This window comes from Vigna umbellata, chromosome 1, assembly GCF_029865625.1.
Source record: "Vigna umbellata cultivar VRB3 chromosome 1, Vumbellata_1.0, whole genome shotgun sequence".
NCBI classification, from domain to species: domain Eukaryota; kingdom Viridiplantae; phylum Streptophyta; class Magnoliopsida; order Fabales; family Fabaceae; genus Vigna; species Vigna umbellata.
This window is the reverse complement of record NC_142165.1, coordinates 89,494,678-89,512,352: the sequence shown is the minus strand read 5'-3', so window position 1 is coordinate 89,512,352 and position 17,675 is coordinate 89,494,678. Positions and strand designations below refer to the sequence as shown.

Here is a 17,675-nt window from a genome sequence, read left to right as displayed (position 1 = left end):
AATGGGTTGGTGAATTAAATGGGTTGGTGAATTAAATGGATTGGTGAATTAAATGGATTGGTACACAGACTAATTTAATTATAAGTTTTTCTTAAAATAAAAAAAAGTTACAATTTTCTAATTCAAATTTAAATAAATTTCATACTAAAATGATGTTAAACTCCAAGATAATTCAAAATAAAAAAAAATATCATACAATCCAAGCATAATCCAAAAATATATACAAAAGGTGAACAAATAAGTTTTTAATATTAATAATTTTTGTATCACTTGTCCATTTATTAGAGTTTTGAATAGATAAATTTATAATATTTTTTTCTCTTAAAACATCTTCTATATCACCATCTATAATATAATAAAAAATACTAACTAACAATATTGAAACACAAAATAATAAATAATTTAATTAAATTAGGTGGGTTGGTAACCCAACTCACCACGTCATTTTGACAGCACTATATTTTTGTAAGAACAAGGCAAATATTAACCCCTTCGAACCAACTAACGTAGATTTAGAACTTAAAACTATCCTTTTACGATAATCCATTGTGAGAACGAAGCCTTATTTTCTTCCCTTTACTTTCAACCACCACTTGCAAACAAAAAAAAATTGTATGAAACAGATATTAGGAGTGAATTGCATGAAGCCAATTCAAGTTTACATCAAGTTGAGGAACATCTATCTTCAGATTTGGAAGCATAGGTTTGAAAGCTTCCCATTGAAAAGCTGTCTCTTCATCGCATACCACCTCCTTTAAATTCTTAAGATTGATGATTGAGGATGGGAGTTCACACCTTTCACAACTTGTCATGTAGAGAATTCTTAGATTACATAGATTACCAAATTCCTCTGGTAAATTAGGAAGGTTTATGCAGTTTGAGATGTCCATATGCCGTAGATTTGAAAGCCTTCCAACAGAATTTGGTATCACTTGCAAATCGGTACATGAGCTTAGTCTCAAAAGTTTCAGATTCTCCAAGTTTCCAATTTCTTGAGGCAATGCAGAAAGCTTATGGCAGTTACTGATGCTGAGCATATTTAAGGAGGTGATATTACACAGTCCCTTAGGCAGTCCAACCATATCTTTGCTATACTCAATATTCAAGTCCTCTAGATTTGGAAAAGCGTCTGAAATTAGAATGTTACTGTTTTCGAAAGCCTCGCGTGTATCACACAAGTAGAGGGATAACTTTTTAAGATTCTTCAGTGAGACAAAGGAAGGAATCGAAATCCTCTCTAGTCTCAATCTTTTTAGGACTGATAATGTGCCAAGTAGTTCAAAATCGAACAATTCACACGGATGGAAACCATAATTCATGACTATCAGAACTTTTAGGTTGCTCATTTCTTTCAGGTACTTTGGAAAGGAGTACTGATTAGTTCGAATGTTTAAGATCAGAACCTCAGCTTGAGCTGGTCGTAGGTGCGACCAATATGAAGTCCAAGTTTCATCTGCAAAAGCAACTCATGGTGTCAGCAGTAAAACAGAAACAAATGATAGATCATAGTGACTTTCTCTTTAGCAACTTTACTTTCTAAATGTAATGTCTATACTTTAGTGAAAGGCATTACTAACCAGATGATATAGACAATGTTCCGGAAGGAATCTCTTGGGTTTTCTGTTCATCACACCATCTAAAATTATTTGACAATGTGCGGATCATAATGCCTTGCTGCTTCTCTCCAAGACACACTTCAGGTTTAGTTTCATTGATGCCAATCATCAGTCTTTTTCTCAGTTCAATTTGAGCCTTGTTGCTTTGATAAATTGCCAAGTCTCTTAGAATATCATGAAGGACAATGAAATGGTTGTTATAGTAATAACTGTCCGTGTCACTTAAATTTTTCCTGATCAATTAGCAGAACATAATTACATTATAAGAATCCATGCTCTCTATAAATTACATAATGCAAGTTTAATTTCTCAAGTTAACAAGGTAACTATGGAACAATTTATAAGGTATTAAATATTCCTCTCATGTGCTGTAGAGTATGTTAGGATGAAGCAGTGGAGAAGAAATATAAGAAGTCATTGTGCAGTACCTTGTTACAGTGACATTTGCTAAATTCATGGAATCCAATCTGTTGACTATGGCAATTGCTTTGAGGCCATAATTATCTAGTCCATACAACTCAACCCACATATCAACAAGAGCAGCAACAGGAATTCTTTGGTGTTCAGGAAATAAAGCTAAGTCCATGAAGCACTCTTTGATGATGGGATTATCTTCCAATACATCCAAGATCTTTTGGAGGGAACTAAGTAATTCAGTGTTGGAATCAAGTATACAATGACCTTCTGACAACTCCCCCACCATCTTTTGCCACAACTCAATAGACTGATGACTCAGTGATCTTCCAATCACTGTAATGGCAAGCGGTAAACCCTTGCAATGTCTCACAACCTGCATTTCCAGGGCAAGTAAATTTAGTTTCCTATGACTCCGGCACCCAAGCATTACATATTGCACTTTCTGGGTGTCAAAATATGTTATTTTTTGTTTCAAAAAAAATATAGTAATTTTAGCTTAACAAGTATGGATTACTTGTATAATGTCAGTGTTGAATTCGAGTGTGAAACAGAGAAACAAAAAACCCAGAAAAGAAAGAAGAGAAAACACAGAGAGAAATGATCTGAATATTTCGAGATTGAATCATTTAGAAAACAAAGACAGACTATAATGTATAGCCAATCCAAGCGACAAAAATAAAACTGAACGACCGTAAACACTAGAGGCCGAACATAGGCCGAGTACAACAAAGACCAAACAGTACAACTAAGAACAAAAAATCGAACGTACATAGTCGAATGCTCACAAGAGAACGGTTCGACCACAAAAACCAGAAAAAAGTCGAAAGAAAAAAGTCGAACAGTTATCAACAAGAAACCGAAAGAACAAAAGTAATAGAAAAATCTAACTAAGAGTCAGAAAGAAGGAAGAAGCACCTTTTGGACAAGATCTTCGTCAGGAATATTTGAACTTGCTCTTTTCAAGAAAGCATGGTGTCGGAAAAGGGTTATTGCATCTTCAGGAACAAGAGGTTTTAAGACGAGTGAAGTTCCAAATGTAGGAAATGCAATCCTTGAAGTCACCAAAATTTTATAATCTGATATCTGAAATTTAAGTTTCTCAACAACGGCTTCTGAGCAAGACCAAACATCATCCAGGACTAACAACATTGGATTTGCATTAATTTTCCTCAGCAAAAGTACCAATTGATCAATTGCATCTCCATCGCTTTGAAGCTCTGGCACTTGATATCCAAAGCGTTCCAATAATCTTTCTACAATAATTTTCAGCTGGGGCGCTTTTGAGAAGGTGACAAATAAAATATTTTCCTTGAATTTACCTGGATAAAACCAAAGACTCATTTAAGAAGAAGTGTATAAGAAGAAGTTATTATGGTTGAATATATATTTGTTATAGTGGAGAATAAAAAATGAACCTACCTATGACTTGTTCATCCCAACAGAGCATTGTGGCCAGAGTGGTTTTCCCCGATCCTCCCAAACCGGTCAACACAATTACGGACGCACCTTCACTCAGAACATTCAGTTTCAACTTCTTCAATGGTACATCCAAACCAACACTAAATTCTGGCTTTTCAGGAATTCCAAATGGACGCTTCATTTGTTGTGCTGTCTCTTCCATGAACAAACCAACTTTTCGAGTCCTTTCTATAAACAAGGATCAAGTAGTGAGAATTAAGGAGAGAAACTCAACTTTGCCGCATAAGTTTTTTTTTTTTTCATTATAATAAGAGAAAACATTGTATTCCAAACCCATGCCACGGGAAAGGCATAGTTTTTTCGTGTTAGCTTATTCCATTCATTTGCTAAAAGTATGTTGTATATTATTAACAAGAGAGCTGGTTAGGAAGAACTGGAAAACTCAATATTTGAACCCTATATGAAAAAAACTTATAGTAGTAATAAAATGCGACAGTAAACGATACCTTAATTGAAATATGCTTTCTATGAATATGTTTTTCTGTTTGTCAACGGGGGCTGCAAACCTACGAGGATAGTCAAATTTTGGAATGTTTTGTGAAAGAAGTTCTTGTGTATGGTGAACTGCAGTTGAAAGGTTGGTTTGAATCGTAAGGCAGACATATTTATAGCGTGCATGTCGTGTTCGTTCAATTGTCTTGATCTAACACGTAGTTGCGTGTTTTACTTTTTCTTTGCCTCCACGATAAAGATGAAATATAGTAATAAGAAAAGACGAAAGACCTTTCATTTTAAGCAAATGCAAAAACTTTAATTATTTTACGTGTATTTTTTAATATCATGGCTTTAAAAACTTGTTCAAATGCATTTCTTGTTTTACAAGAATGAAATTCATAGTATAATATTACTTTGCTTTAGCTTAGTCATGAAAAAGAGGTAAATATTGACAAGATAGGTTTCTCATTTAAGGTTTAATTACTGATTGAAATGAAATAACCTCCGTTGGTCTCAGAATTTGTTTCGGTAACTACGTCGTGATTTGGTGGTAATTTATTCCAACCGAGTGAACGTGTTTGTGCCCTATTCATCGTAGTTTCTTTCTCTCTCAATATTTGACGGTTGACCACTGATTCAAACAAAAATGTTATGGGTCGAAGTACGTCGATTCGCCGCGATTATTTAAAAGAATCACTTTTTAATTTAATAATTAAAAATTACACCAAAAATAATATAGGAAATGAGAAGTATTTTTTATATTTGTTTTAATCATTTTGTACGTTTTTATCCAGAATCGTCTCAAATAGGTTTTCGTATTTTTTTATCTCAATTAGGTCCTATTTCTGTAAAATTGAGTTAATTGAAATCTTACCGTTAATTTCAGTGGACGGCGTAAAATTTATTGAGTCATGGCATGCTGACCAAGCAAATTTTAATGATATGGCACACTGAGATCGCATTAGATAGAATTTAATTATGCATTAGGTGAAATTTAAAACATTGTCTTCTTCCTTGGGTGTCCTCTTCCTATTAAGGTTTTCGAAGTTGCAATGATTTCACACAGATCATTCAAAAGTATTTTATCTTTTCTGTATTTCTCTTAGCCATCAAATACCGCAAAGACTGAGATTAGTCAATCAGCTACCACAATCAGTGCCTCAATTTCGTTCATCCAATACTATTTTTGAAAACAATAAGCAAAAATGGCCTAAATGTTTAAACTTTTAAATTAATACAACTTAAGGGGTTAATACATTCCAGAATCTTCAAATCTTAACCAGTAAATCATCATTGTTGGGTAATCCGGTTACCTTGGAAAGTCCATCCCAAAGAATTGAGAAGCTTAACCAGATAGAGAAAACTAGAATTAAAATATCCCCAAACTAAAAAGAATACACCTTTTAGGATCATCGTTGCGAACGCTGAGTCGAATATTTTAGTAGCCGAGAAGGAAGGCGTGGTTGCAGAATTGCTGAAGTCGGCGGCGCCTTAGTCGAGATCGCGCTGGCGAGCTTGATCGCGATTTCGGCATCGAAGCGGAACAAACTGAAGCTGGTGAATCTCAGTGCGATGAGGGCATTGTCGAGGCTGTTAGCGGAGGCGGAGCTGGGAGCAGCGATGATGGAGAAGGTGCTGAAGTTGGTGGAGGCGGTGTCTTCGACGAGGGAGATGTAGAAGGAGACATGCGAGGACACGACGTGCGTGACAACAGTGTTGAGGAAGGTTCTGAAGTTGTGTGGCGACGGAGCATGTTGTTAGAATAAATTAGGTTTAATTAGGTTCTGAAGGTTTAATTATTTAAAACTTGAAATAAAATAAATTTCACCTAAGGCGACCACGTGCCACGTCATTAACAAAATTTAAACTGAAAATAGGTGAGATTTAGACTCAATTCCTGAGTTCATAACTTTAAGTCGACTTTTGGATGTTTAATATCCATCTTTGAGTATCGGGTCTGAGTCTCAAACAACTGAGACATTTACAACCTTCCAACCTTTTTAGTCTTCCGTTTTTTAGACGAAAGGTTGTCATAACCCTTCTACCATCTTTTAGTATAGATTGAGCTTCGGATGATAACGGTACACCACCCCTCAATCTTGAATACTTTCTTGTCAAACTTTTTCACTTGTTTTATTTTAACTAATCCATTCGTCTTGTTAGTGCTTAAATTTGGTGTTATCTCTTTGCACGTAACCACTTAGTTTTCACTTTATTCTTCTTTAGGTAAATTTCTTCTTTTTTTGTTATATATGACATCCATCTCTAGCTGCCTAATAATTTGTGACATAATTTACTTTACCTGCAAAATAAATAACTTTTTGGTTTTGTTTCAGTTGACCAATAACAACTCCTAGTCGTGTTGAGTTTGCTTTAAATGGGTGTTTCTTCCCTAGTCGAGCTTGGGATTTCTTTTGCCTTGTGTTTTTAGATTGATATTTCATGACCCCTTAGTGACAAGAAAAACAAACAAATGACAAGTATATATAAATGACAAGTTTATAACTCGGGATCAACAACCTTCATGAGCCCTAAGTGTTGGGAAAATCTCACAATACACACACTCAAATATTTTCCTAAAATTGAGACTTATTAATCATTATAATTGAAGGGCTTTAAATAGCCATAACACTTACAATATTACGAGAAATAAAAATAAAATATCAACTATCTTAAAAATAAAATCTCCTTAATCTATAATAAAATAATATTGTACCTAGATAAATCGAAAATCATAACTACGTGTCCCTATTTTATCTCTATCAAATCAAACTAAATATTATTATACCCAAAAACTAATAAAATAAGATTTAAACAAAATTATTAATAAAAACCTAAAATTTAAGTTTATCCCAACACTAAGTGAATAACTTAGGTGTGAAAACTTACCTATCATATATCTCGTGATGTCTCAACAAAGAAAAATGGTAAAATCAAATATAAAGTAACTTTGAAAAGTCAAGAATAATGTAAGTAATCATCTAAGTGTTTTGACTCGTTATCACATCTCATTAAGGTATTTCAGTAATAAGAAAAGTAATTGAGTAATAAAAAGTAATTGAATAAGTTAAAACATCTAAACTGCTAATATGTGAGCTCTCGATTATAAGATTTTCCATTGAATTGAATGTCAAGGCTTAGTTATCATCCGAGCATTGCAATTTTTCAGAGATAAAATGATATGATATAAAGTAATTGTCCCTTATTTGAGCCCTCAACATATGAAAAATTAAACATACTTAAAACAATATATGAAGCTCACATCTCATGTTGAATTCGAGGAAGTAAAATACAAATTGTTACGGCTCATATACAAGCCTCATTGCTCTGATTCGAGCTCTTAGTATATGAATATTAAACATACTTTAAACTTAGAACAATAATGTATGATGCTTGTGCAAAACGTATCTCGAATTAAACGCGATAAACACTTACAACAAAAACAATATATAAACGCCAATTTATTCTTAAAAAACTGAGTGTTCTTACCGAAAATAAAAAATAATAAGAATATCTCTTGATTCAAAGTTTATGACTACTTTTAGGCCAAAATTAATTCTATCTTTTGACCATAGAAATTAGTGTTTTATTTATAGATAAAATAGTTACAAATAATTTTTATTCTCCAAAAACATAAGAATAACCATAATAAAAATTACAAAAATAATAACTTCTTTAAATTAAAAAACAAAATAAAAATGATAAAAATAATAATTATCTATCAAATCTCTTATATAATAGTATTTATCAATAAAATTTAAATTAAAAAACAAGTTGATTTAAGTTCAATTTCTAAACCCATAGCTTTAATTCAGCTTTTGAACATTTAATGTTCATATTTGAGGATTGGATCAAGCCTCAAACAACAGGGACAATAATACGTATTTTTATAAAGGAAACGACATGCATATAATCAGTATAACGGATAATACTTATGATTCCTTATTTTATCATTCTTGCTTATCCAAGCTCCGTTTATGTTCCAGATGAGACCTCTATGCACTGAAGAAATAATTAATGCACTACTATGCTAATTCTTAAAAAATATTATTATTATTATTTTTAAGTTGTTGTTAGATTAAATGTATAAACTATTGGTCCAACTTGAGTCTACGGAAAAATGGTGTCCTAATTTCTTCTCCCATTCCTCTACTTTTTCTCTTTAATTCTCTTTGAATGCAAACGAATGACTTGTTTCCTTCAAAGGAAAAGTAAATTCCCGTCTTACACGCGTTGATTTGTCTGAAACATTTTCTCACAACTTATACAAAAAGTTGCTTTCTGTGTATTGGTTGACATATGAATTCCACATAGTAAACTTCAATATGACGATTCAATACAAAATGTTAAATCAATACTCTAAATTTTAATGGTAACATATTTGTGTTGCTTTAAACTATTTCTTACTCTATACAATTAAAACTTCAAAATAGAAAAAGTAAATATTTAGTTAATTAATTTTATTAAAAAATTAAAACAAATTTTTGTCAGATCCCATTAAAACACACTCAAAACCCCAAGTAGTGGAATCCATGTGCCAGGGAGAGAGTAAGCGTCCCAGTTAGTGGAAAACAGGTGGCTGCAGGAGAGTGACCGTTCGTTTTGGGTGACGATAATATTTAAGGCCAAATTTCAAATGACGGGTCACTTCTCTGCATGCCTTTCTTCTTCTCCAAACTGTTGAAACTCTTTTCTCCTCCTTCTCTCTAAAAGCTCCTCATTCTCTCTAAGAAAACCTTACTTTTTCTTCTTCCGATCACCTCTCAGGCACTGCTAGAACACTCTCGGCGTCAAGAGCTTCCGTTTAAACTGATCGGTTTGTGATTCTGAGCTGGTGAGTTTCTTCCTCTTTAGCACGTTCGTTTATTCTCGCATGCAAACCTCTATTCCTGGTCGCCTGAGCGAGTAGTATTATTCTGAACGTTTCTGATTTTCTGTGTGGTTCAGTATTCCTAAAACGTGGTCGTCGGACGTTAAGTCTTTGGTAGTAGGGAGCTCTAATTCTGCATAGTTGAGCGTTCGGTTACGTATAGAGGTAAGGGAAGCTTATATAATTTGATTTAGATTGTTGTGTTGAATGTTTGTATGCTTGCATGATACATTCTTTGATTATTTGATGAGTATGAAATATGATTGTACTGCTTGTTTGGATGTGTGGATGGATGTATGATATACACTGCGAACTGAGTTGGGATATAGTTTAATCTTCGAACCGTAGTGTTTAAGAGTCTTTCTGTAATATTATATAAGTAATAGATAAACTGTGACAAAGAGTTTGTATTCATCGTTCAGTTTTCATTGAGCGTCCGTTCATATTAAGTTCTTCTTCTAGAAGGATTTCGTTAATGAAGAGTGTGTTATAATAGTAGATATGTATATATGAGTGTTCAACCTAAGTGTAGTTCTTCTTTAGACTTCCTAAACAGTTTAGTTAATGTGTTGTATACTACTTAAGGTCGTAGACGTTATTGTTCTTATTCATTCAGAATAAGTGGTGGCTTAGTTGTATAGATTTATATTCATTCGTTTTATGTGAGTTTATTAGTGATCGGTCTTGGATGAAGCGTTCAGTCTCAGTAGCGCTCGTTCCTGATAAGCACTTGGTCTTAGACCAACGCTCGTTCAATATTGTTCGGTTTCTACAGGGCTCGGTCTTAAATCAAGCACTGGGTCTTGTTTTCTATAATATATATTATTACCGTGTTTAGAATAAGAGTCTTTATTCAAACTCGATAGCGTTCGTTACTCATAGTTTCTCATCAATATTAGTATCGTGCGTCAAACAGTGTTGGTCTTTAAAAGGTGTTTGGCCTAGAGTCTTAGTACACGACCTAGGTTTCGTGACATCCGTTTTGAACTCTTAGTGGTCTGTTTATTTAAGTTAATAAGTAACGCTCAGTCATGTTAGTTTCTAAGAAATGTTATTCCAGTCGAATTTATGAGATAATGAGAGAGTGTGATTGTATTTCAATCGAATGTATTAATGATTGATTTTAATGGAGTTTGAAATGTGATGTGAATGAAATAGCGTTATTATGAACGAGTATTCCAGGGAGGAATATCTCAAGAAGTGGTTATTGATTGGTAAAGTATGAATGTGGGCAAAGCTTAGCGGGCGTTCATCCTGATATTCCATGATTACTCGTTCTCATGTAGAGAGGAGTAAGTCATGTGTGGGAATGGCAGGAGGTCCTAGTCCATAAGGTTAACTTGGAGGGAACAGATCAACCTCGAGTGGCAACTGTTGAGGGTATCCGAGTTACTACATCACCCAGGTGCACGAACGTCGTAGCTACACAGGATTCATACAATCCGGACAGTCAGAGTCAAGTGGTCGTTATTTGCATGCATTGACGTATGAATGATAAATTGGGTGTTGTTGGTTTAATTATGAATGTTGTATGTTGTTATTGAATAAATTAAATTACATATAAGCTTACCCTGTTTATCATTTTTGTCTGTGTTGTGCGTCCTGTCGTTGTCCTATTGCAATGATCATCCGTGTGGATGTGAGCAGAAGGAGAAGAGTTGCTGTAAGAAGTATTGGAAGATGCAACGGAAGTGAAGGTCGAACCTTGAGAGCGTTCGGTCTAGTGTTGGCTTTATCTTTTGTAAAGACCGTACAATATTAGTGTATTTTGTTAAACATTCGGTCTAGTAGTAGCTGGCGTACTTTTTAAATCCCTTGTTATTATGTAAGGTCGTTTGGCCATAATCGTATCTCATTCTGTGTAGAACTGATTTGTAGTATTATTAATATGTGATGATTCTCGTATATGATTTTATACTGTATTTTTTGAATGTTACAATTTTAACTTCAAGTTATACTACACAAAAATTTATTTTTAAACACCATTATATATATCGTTATATAATAATATGTACGCTTTTATAACTAATTTTAATGATATTTTTACTTGAAAATATTTTATTCTTTATTAAATAAAAGTAATTTTCTTATGTTAAATGATTTAAAAGTCAACTTGATTGTCTTACAATATCAGATATTTTTCGCACAATCATTTTAAAATTATTCCTACAAAATTATATACTTTTAAATTCTTTTTAAAATCACCTTATTTTAGAGTAATAAAATTTCCGATAATACATAACATTTTTGTTTCCGTTAGTAGTTGTAATCATATTATGTACAAATTAATTAAAGTTAAAATATTTTAAAAAAATGTTATTAAATAAAGTAAAAGTAGTCAAAGTTTTCAATAAAAAGAAATTAAAGTCCAAAAACAATAAATTAATAATATTTTTTGTTGGAAACACCAAACCATGTATTTTTAACCATGACATAACATAAATCAAATCTCCTACCTCTTTCAAGTGCCATAGTATTTACAAGAAGGAGAAGTTATACTTTGACAACCATAGTTAATAATAAAATATTAAATTAAATTATTGAATAAAATAGTATTATGAAGGATAATGAAAAGAAAGTATAATTATAAAGAAACCAGCAATATATGCTACAAGAGCAAAACTAGAAGAAACTCATTGAGCAGGAAATGAAAGACTAGCACGTGACAGAAAGAGGCTTAGGAGCTAACTGAAGGAAGCCAGTTTAAGTTTACATCAACTTGAGACACCTCTATCAGTAGATTCGGAAGCATAGCTTTGAACCCTTCCCATGAAGTAGCTGTCTCTTCATCGCAACTCACTGTCTTCAAATTCACAAGATTCGCCACTGAGTATGGCAATTCACACCTTTCACAATTTATCATGCTCAGATTTCTCAGATTACACAATTTTCCAACGTCTTCTGGTAAATTTGAAAGGCTTATGCAGTTTGAGATGTCAAGATGCCTTAGATTTTGAAGCCTTCCAATACAATCTGGTAACGCTTCCAGATCGGTACAAGAACTGAGCCTTAGCAGTTCCAAATTTACCAACTGTCCAATCTCCTGAGGTAGTGCTAAGAGCTTGTGGCAATTAGTGACACTGAGTTTCTTCAGTGGGATAATATCACACAAACCACTTGGCAACACCACCATATCTTTGCAATAGTCAATGTTCAAATCCACTAGGTTTGGAAATGCATCTGAAGTTAGGAGGATGCCATTTTGAAAAGCTTGGCTCATGTATATGGATAGTTTTCTAAGGCTCTTCAGTGTGACAAATGATGAAAGAACACCAATCCTCTCTAATCTAATTCTTTTCAGGTTGGATAAAGAGCCAAGTAGCTCAATATTGGTCAGCTCAGATGGATGGGAATTGTAATTTGTGATTATCAGAGCTTTCAGTTTTCTCATTTTCTGCATGGATTCTGGAAAGGAGTACTGTTTAACTCGAAGATTCAAAATTAGAACCTTTGCTTGGGTTGGATGCATGTGTGACCAATATGAAGAAACATTTTCATCTGCAAAAGCAACTCATACGATCGATGTCAATTGAAGAAAAGAACTTTTGCAACTAAAATTCCAAAGGGATAACTAACCAATTGATATGGACAATGTGCGAGCAGTGATCTGTTGGGGTTTGTGTTTACAACAATATTTAAAACAATTTGATAATATGCGAGTCACAAAGCCTTGTTGCTTATCATCAAGCCCCCCTTCACTTTCATTTTCGTTTGTGCGAATGATCAGTCTTTTTCTCTCTTCAATTGGTTCCAGGGTGCTTTCATAAATTGCCAACTCTCTCAGAAGATCATGAAGGACGATGAAGTGGTTATTGTAGTAATAGTTGTCTGTGTCACTTGTATTCTTCCTGTTAAAATAGCAGAAATGAATTCTTAGATTACTTGCAATGTAATATTTGTCCTCAAAACAGAAGAAAACATTCATTTCACCGTGTTATTAAGACATTAGCAAGATTCATGGATTCTAATTTGTTGATAATGGCCATTGCTTCTATGCCGTCATTGTCTAGTCCATACAACTCTGCCCAGATGTCAATGAGAGCAGTAACAGGAATTCTTTGATCTTCAGGAAATAACCCTAGGTCCATGAAGCACTCTTTGATGACTGTATTATCTTCGAGTACATATAATATCTTAGGAAGGTAGGTTAACAATTCAGTGTTACAATCAAGTAATATGGAATTACCAAGTGACAATTCTAACACCATCTTTTGCCATAACTCATTTGGTCCATGACTCAGTGACCTACCAATCACTTTAATGGCAAGTGGTAAACCCATGCAACCTTTCACAATCTGCAACCAGTGCAAGTAAAGGTAAAATAACACTACAATGATATTTTTACTTTAAATAGATCAAACAAAATTATTACCATACAATAATTTAGTAAGTAATTTTATATCTTGAAAAGTTTAAAAAGTAAATTTCAAATAAAACACTAATAAAGTTATAAAAAAACGTCCTAAAATTTGTTTTTGACTGCATTATGCAGAAGAACATGAAGTATGATTAAGAAGAAGCACCTTGTGGATTGTATCTTCGTCTGGAATATTTAAACCGTTGCTGTCCAAGCGAGCACAGTGACCGAAAAAGGTCATTGCATCTTGATGAAGGAGTGGTTTTAAGACACATGGGGTGCCAAATCTTGGGAATGCAACCCTTGAAGTAACCAAAAGTTTATAATCTGATAAATGGAATTTAAATTTCTCCACCAGATCTTCTGAGTCAGGCCAAACATCATCCAGAATCATCAACGTTGGGCTTCCCTTCAATTTCCTTAGTAAAACTCCCAATTGATTAATTCCCTCTTCATCGTTTTGAAACTTAGGTACTTCATATCCAAGGTGTTCAAATAGTTTTTCCACCATGATCTTCAACTTAGGCGTTTTCGAAAAGGTCACAAAAAATATATTTTCCCTGAATTTACCTTGTGAAATCAAAATAACCCTGAGTTCAGAGCATTTCATATGTTTCCTTATTTATTCATATACGGATGGAGAGACAGAAAATCTTTTGATCCAGTCATTCATTTCAATTTATATTTTATCCATTAAGATCCAAAATAAATGAAACAAAATCGAGTCCGTTCCTCTTATAAAATAAAAATATAAAAGTTAAGGTATACTTTATAATAGACAATTTAAAATACACAATCTATCATAAATATAGTACCATGCTATTTATACAAAATATTGTATATTAAATTAAAAATATATATATATTAGCACTAAACAAAGACTTGACTACATACAGGTCAGGATATATATTGCTTCTTTAGTCAATAACTTGCATCTGAAAAAGGTTGATTTAAAGATACATATAAGCTGTCTTAATAAAAATCGATTGCATATTCAAGCCGTTAGTTGAAGTAGATTTGACCTAAAAACAATTAACAACAAACTTCTTGTAGCAGAAAACGAGTCAAGTATACTTAAATAAACGTGAGTTGTATCTACTTTTCACATAATTCCTTAAACTTTTATAGTACATATAGTAAAACTTATTTGATTAAAGTATTTATAGTTAGAATCCAAGTAAGTCTAACTTGATAAAAAATGAAAGAGTAGAATATTATATAAAAATAAAAAATTTATTAATTTATTATTTTAAAGGTTTTTTTAGAGAGTTTTGTTGATCTCTTATATAATTAGTTCAGTATTTATATCTCTCAAAATAAACATTTTCTTCGATAAACTCAAGAGTGGCCTGAGATAACCGTTCAAGTTTCTTTTTATAGTTTATTATATCTCATACTTTCTCTCCTTTTCACTCTCTTAATTGATTTATGAGATAGAGAAGCAAAAAAGAGATATGACTTACTCTTGATATGTTGATCCCAACAGAGCAAAGTAGCGAGAGTGGTTTTCCCAGATCCTCCAAAACCAGTGACCAGAATAATGGACTTTGGTCGATTGAGAAGGTCGATCTTCACCTTGGTCAATGGAGTATCCAACCCAACACAGAATTCTGGCTTTTCAGGAACACCAAAGGGACCCTTCATCCTTCCAAACCCAACTCCTTTTCTCCTCTCTTCCATCAATACTTAATAACCAACCGCCTTTCTAAGTGCTGCTGCCTGCATGTATGTAAAACCATTTAATTCATTTCCATTTTTTTAATCTCTTTTACTTTCACACGTTGGTTTTTATTTGTTATTTACTCATCTACTTTTTCAAATTCAAAAACAAATTCTTTTCATTTCTCGTAATAAATTATTCATATCAATCTTTAAACAACCCTTTTTACTCTTTTTCTCTTTACTGTTTATTTATATGTTATTTTTAATCTCTTTTAATTTGAATTCATCCAATAAACTTGTAAGGATTAAAAAATGTAAACATGATATATAAAAACTAAAGGACTAAATATGTAAATTAACTTTTTTGTACAAAAGTTTTATTAATGGATACACAAAATATTAGAAGTGGACTTTAACTCAACTCCATAAAATTAGTTTGTAAGGTTTGTACCCACTTATAAACTATGAATTGACCTTATCTCTAATCGATATGAGACTTCCAACACAAAAGATTCATACGATCATCTTATTTGAATGAGTGATACACTTTTACATTCATTTGACAGAGGGTACAAGGATAAAATTGTCAGAAAAGTATAAAGTTTTATATTTTTCTAAAAGAGAGTAAAAAGTAAATAAAGGTAATGTCAAATGAATGTAAAAAATTTAGGTGTGTCAAATAATTATTTTCCTATTTGAACAGAAAAACACTTTGTCTCCAATGTAAGTAAAAATATAAAAATAATAATCCATACTAATTAAGAAATTTGACATTTATTATTTGATTTGTATTAATCACATTTAAAAACCAATTTTTATACTTTTATTAAACTTGAATACAAATTAAGAAATTTAAAATTTTTGAAAGAATTCAATGAAAAATATTTTAGAAGTCTTTTCATTAAATAATGTGAAATTGATTTATATTTGATTATACTTAACAAAAACATACAAAAATATTTATTTTTTAAAAAGACACATTGATTAGAGAAAATTATATAGATCTTGATAAGCCATTTTGTTACCATTTTAGTGTTCCACGAGAAGGATACGGTGATCATTTTAAATCTTGTAAGTGATTGATTTAGGAACAAATTTATTAAATTTTAAGATATTAACTTGTTAACAATATGTTTTAAAGAAATAATATAAGAAAAATTTATATGTTTTAGAAGTTAGTTTATTATTACAAAATTTGTAAAATATAACTTAAGGTTGTAATGATATATGCGTAAGTGTTAATTATTATTCGTCAAAATTAAGTGTACTATAAAATAAGTTGCGTGTACGTCGGGATTATTTTAATTATTTAAAAAAAAAAACACAAGACCAGAAGATTAATACTATTGAACTGTGTGAGAAAGGGTAAAAATACAATAGTAAGAAAATTATTTCCAATAATTAAGATTATACTACATAAAATAGATTACATTTTAAAAAATCATATAAATAAAATGTGATGATCAGGATAAACATATTGTACCTGTCAAGTTATTATAATAGACTAATGCTTTAAACTTTTGAAATTTAAGTTAAAAATAGATTAAATCTAAATATTAGCATAAAAAAATAAGAAACGTGTAGAAAAGTACGGTGGAAAAGCACCATACACGAGTCACGACACTTAAGAAATTAGCAAATATGTTTACTAGTAAAATTGGAGTTTCAAAATTATAATACGAAAATAATGCTAATATTTTAATTTAATTTTCAATATATATATATATATATATATATATATATATATATATATATATATATATATATATATATATATATATATATATATATATATATATATATAATATACACACACACACACGGTTTTACTTGAAAACTGAATTTACTTGTGTTGAAATTGTTTTATTTAATAATATGTGTAGAAAACAAATAAGAGTTTCAAGTATATATAGGTGCATGATAGTTATGGTATTTTTGGCTACCCACTTACGTATAAGTTATGCATATACCTTTGGAATCGCGATTGATGAATTTGAATTCTTCTCTCCTCCTCCTCCTAAATCAGACGAACAATTGGATTTTGAAGGCTTATTTTATCAGGTTATTTCAAACAATGGAACTTTATAATGCTTAGAACAACACATTTATAATCAACATATACACAAGAATCAGCAATTTCTATACATTTTCCTCATTTTTATTTCATCATTTTCTTGCGTGGTTTCTACGTTTGGTCACCAATACCTATATAAAAGTGATTTTATTTTCTATGAAACTTCATTGGAAAATGTTCAAAGGTGTTATGTGGATAAAGATAAACAAGTATTAATTTTATTATTTAAATTATAATGGTATATATATATACCAGTTTAAGTTCAACTTTGGGATATAGAAGCTTTTCTTGTCTTCTCATCCAATACATGAGACTTTTTGCTGTTATTTTTAATGACAGTGTGGGATTGGGTTTACTCTGTCAAAGCTCCCAGAAGTGGCTAACTATATATTGCTAAGCAACTATTCTTTATATTTTGAGGGATTCGATTTGGAGCATGTTGCGTTCTCACTGTGTTTTTTTTTTTCAGCATAATGGATCTGAAATATGCAAGGGCATTCAATTTTCTTAAAATTTGTGTTGGAAGTCCCACATCGACTAGAGATAATGTTGGAAGTCCCACGTCGACTAGAGATAAGGCCAATTTATAATATATAAGTGAGGTGCAAACCTCACCCTACAAGCTGGTTTTGTGGGGTTGAGTTAGGCTTAAAACCCACTTTCTAATATGGTATCAGAGCCATGGTTAGTGCCTATCCTAACAAGTTCTAAGTGGGCATTCTATTCATGTCATTTATAATATTTTGTTTTTGTTTATTTTAAGAA

General features: G+C 32.0%; 2 protein-coding genes across 2 annotated transcripts; both read right to left on the bottom strand.

Moving 5' to 3' along the window:
- Window positions 1-447: 447 nt before the first annotated feature.
- LOC124835336 (putative disease resistance protein At5g66900) lies at window positions 448-4,077 on the bottom strand. The gene is made up of 6 exons (XM_088114644.1): window positions 3,959-4,077; window positions 3,453-3,680; window positions 2,949-3,352; window positions 2,045-2,406; window positions 1,578-1,849; window positions 448-1,453 (listed from the first exon to the last, which is right to left on the bottom strand). Exons 2-6 carry the CDS (start codon window positions 3,652-3,654, stop codon window positions 627-629), a joined length of 2,067 nt encoding a protein of 688 aa, XP_087970770.1. The 5' UTR covers window positions 3,655-3,680; window positions 3,959-4,077; the 3' UTR covers window positions 448-626.
- A 7,303-nt stretch (window positions 4,078-11,380) lies between these two features.
- Window positions 11,381-16,912, bottom strand: LOC148206751 (putative disease resistance protein At5g66900). Its single transcript, XM_088114640.1, has 6 exons — window positions 16,807-16,912; window positions 14,638-14,893; window positions 13,341-13,744; window positions 12,748-13,112; window positions 12,394-12,665; window positions 11,381-12,315 (listed from the first exon to the last, which is right to left on the bottom strand). Exons 2-6 carry the CDS (start codon window positions 14,852-14,854, stop codon window positions 11,495-11,497), a joined length of 2,079 nt encoding a protein of 692 aa, XP_087970766.1. The 5' UTR covers window positions 14,855-14,893; window positions 16,807-16,912; the 3' UTR covers window positions 11,381-11,494.
- Window positions 16,913-17,675: the final 763 nt, after the last annotated feature.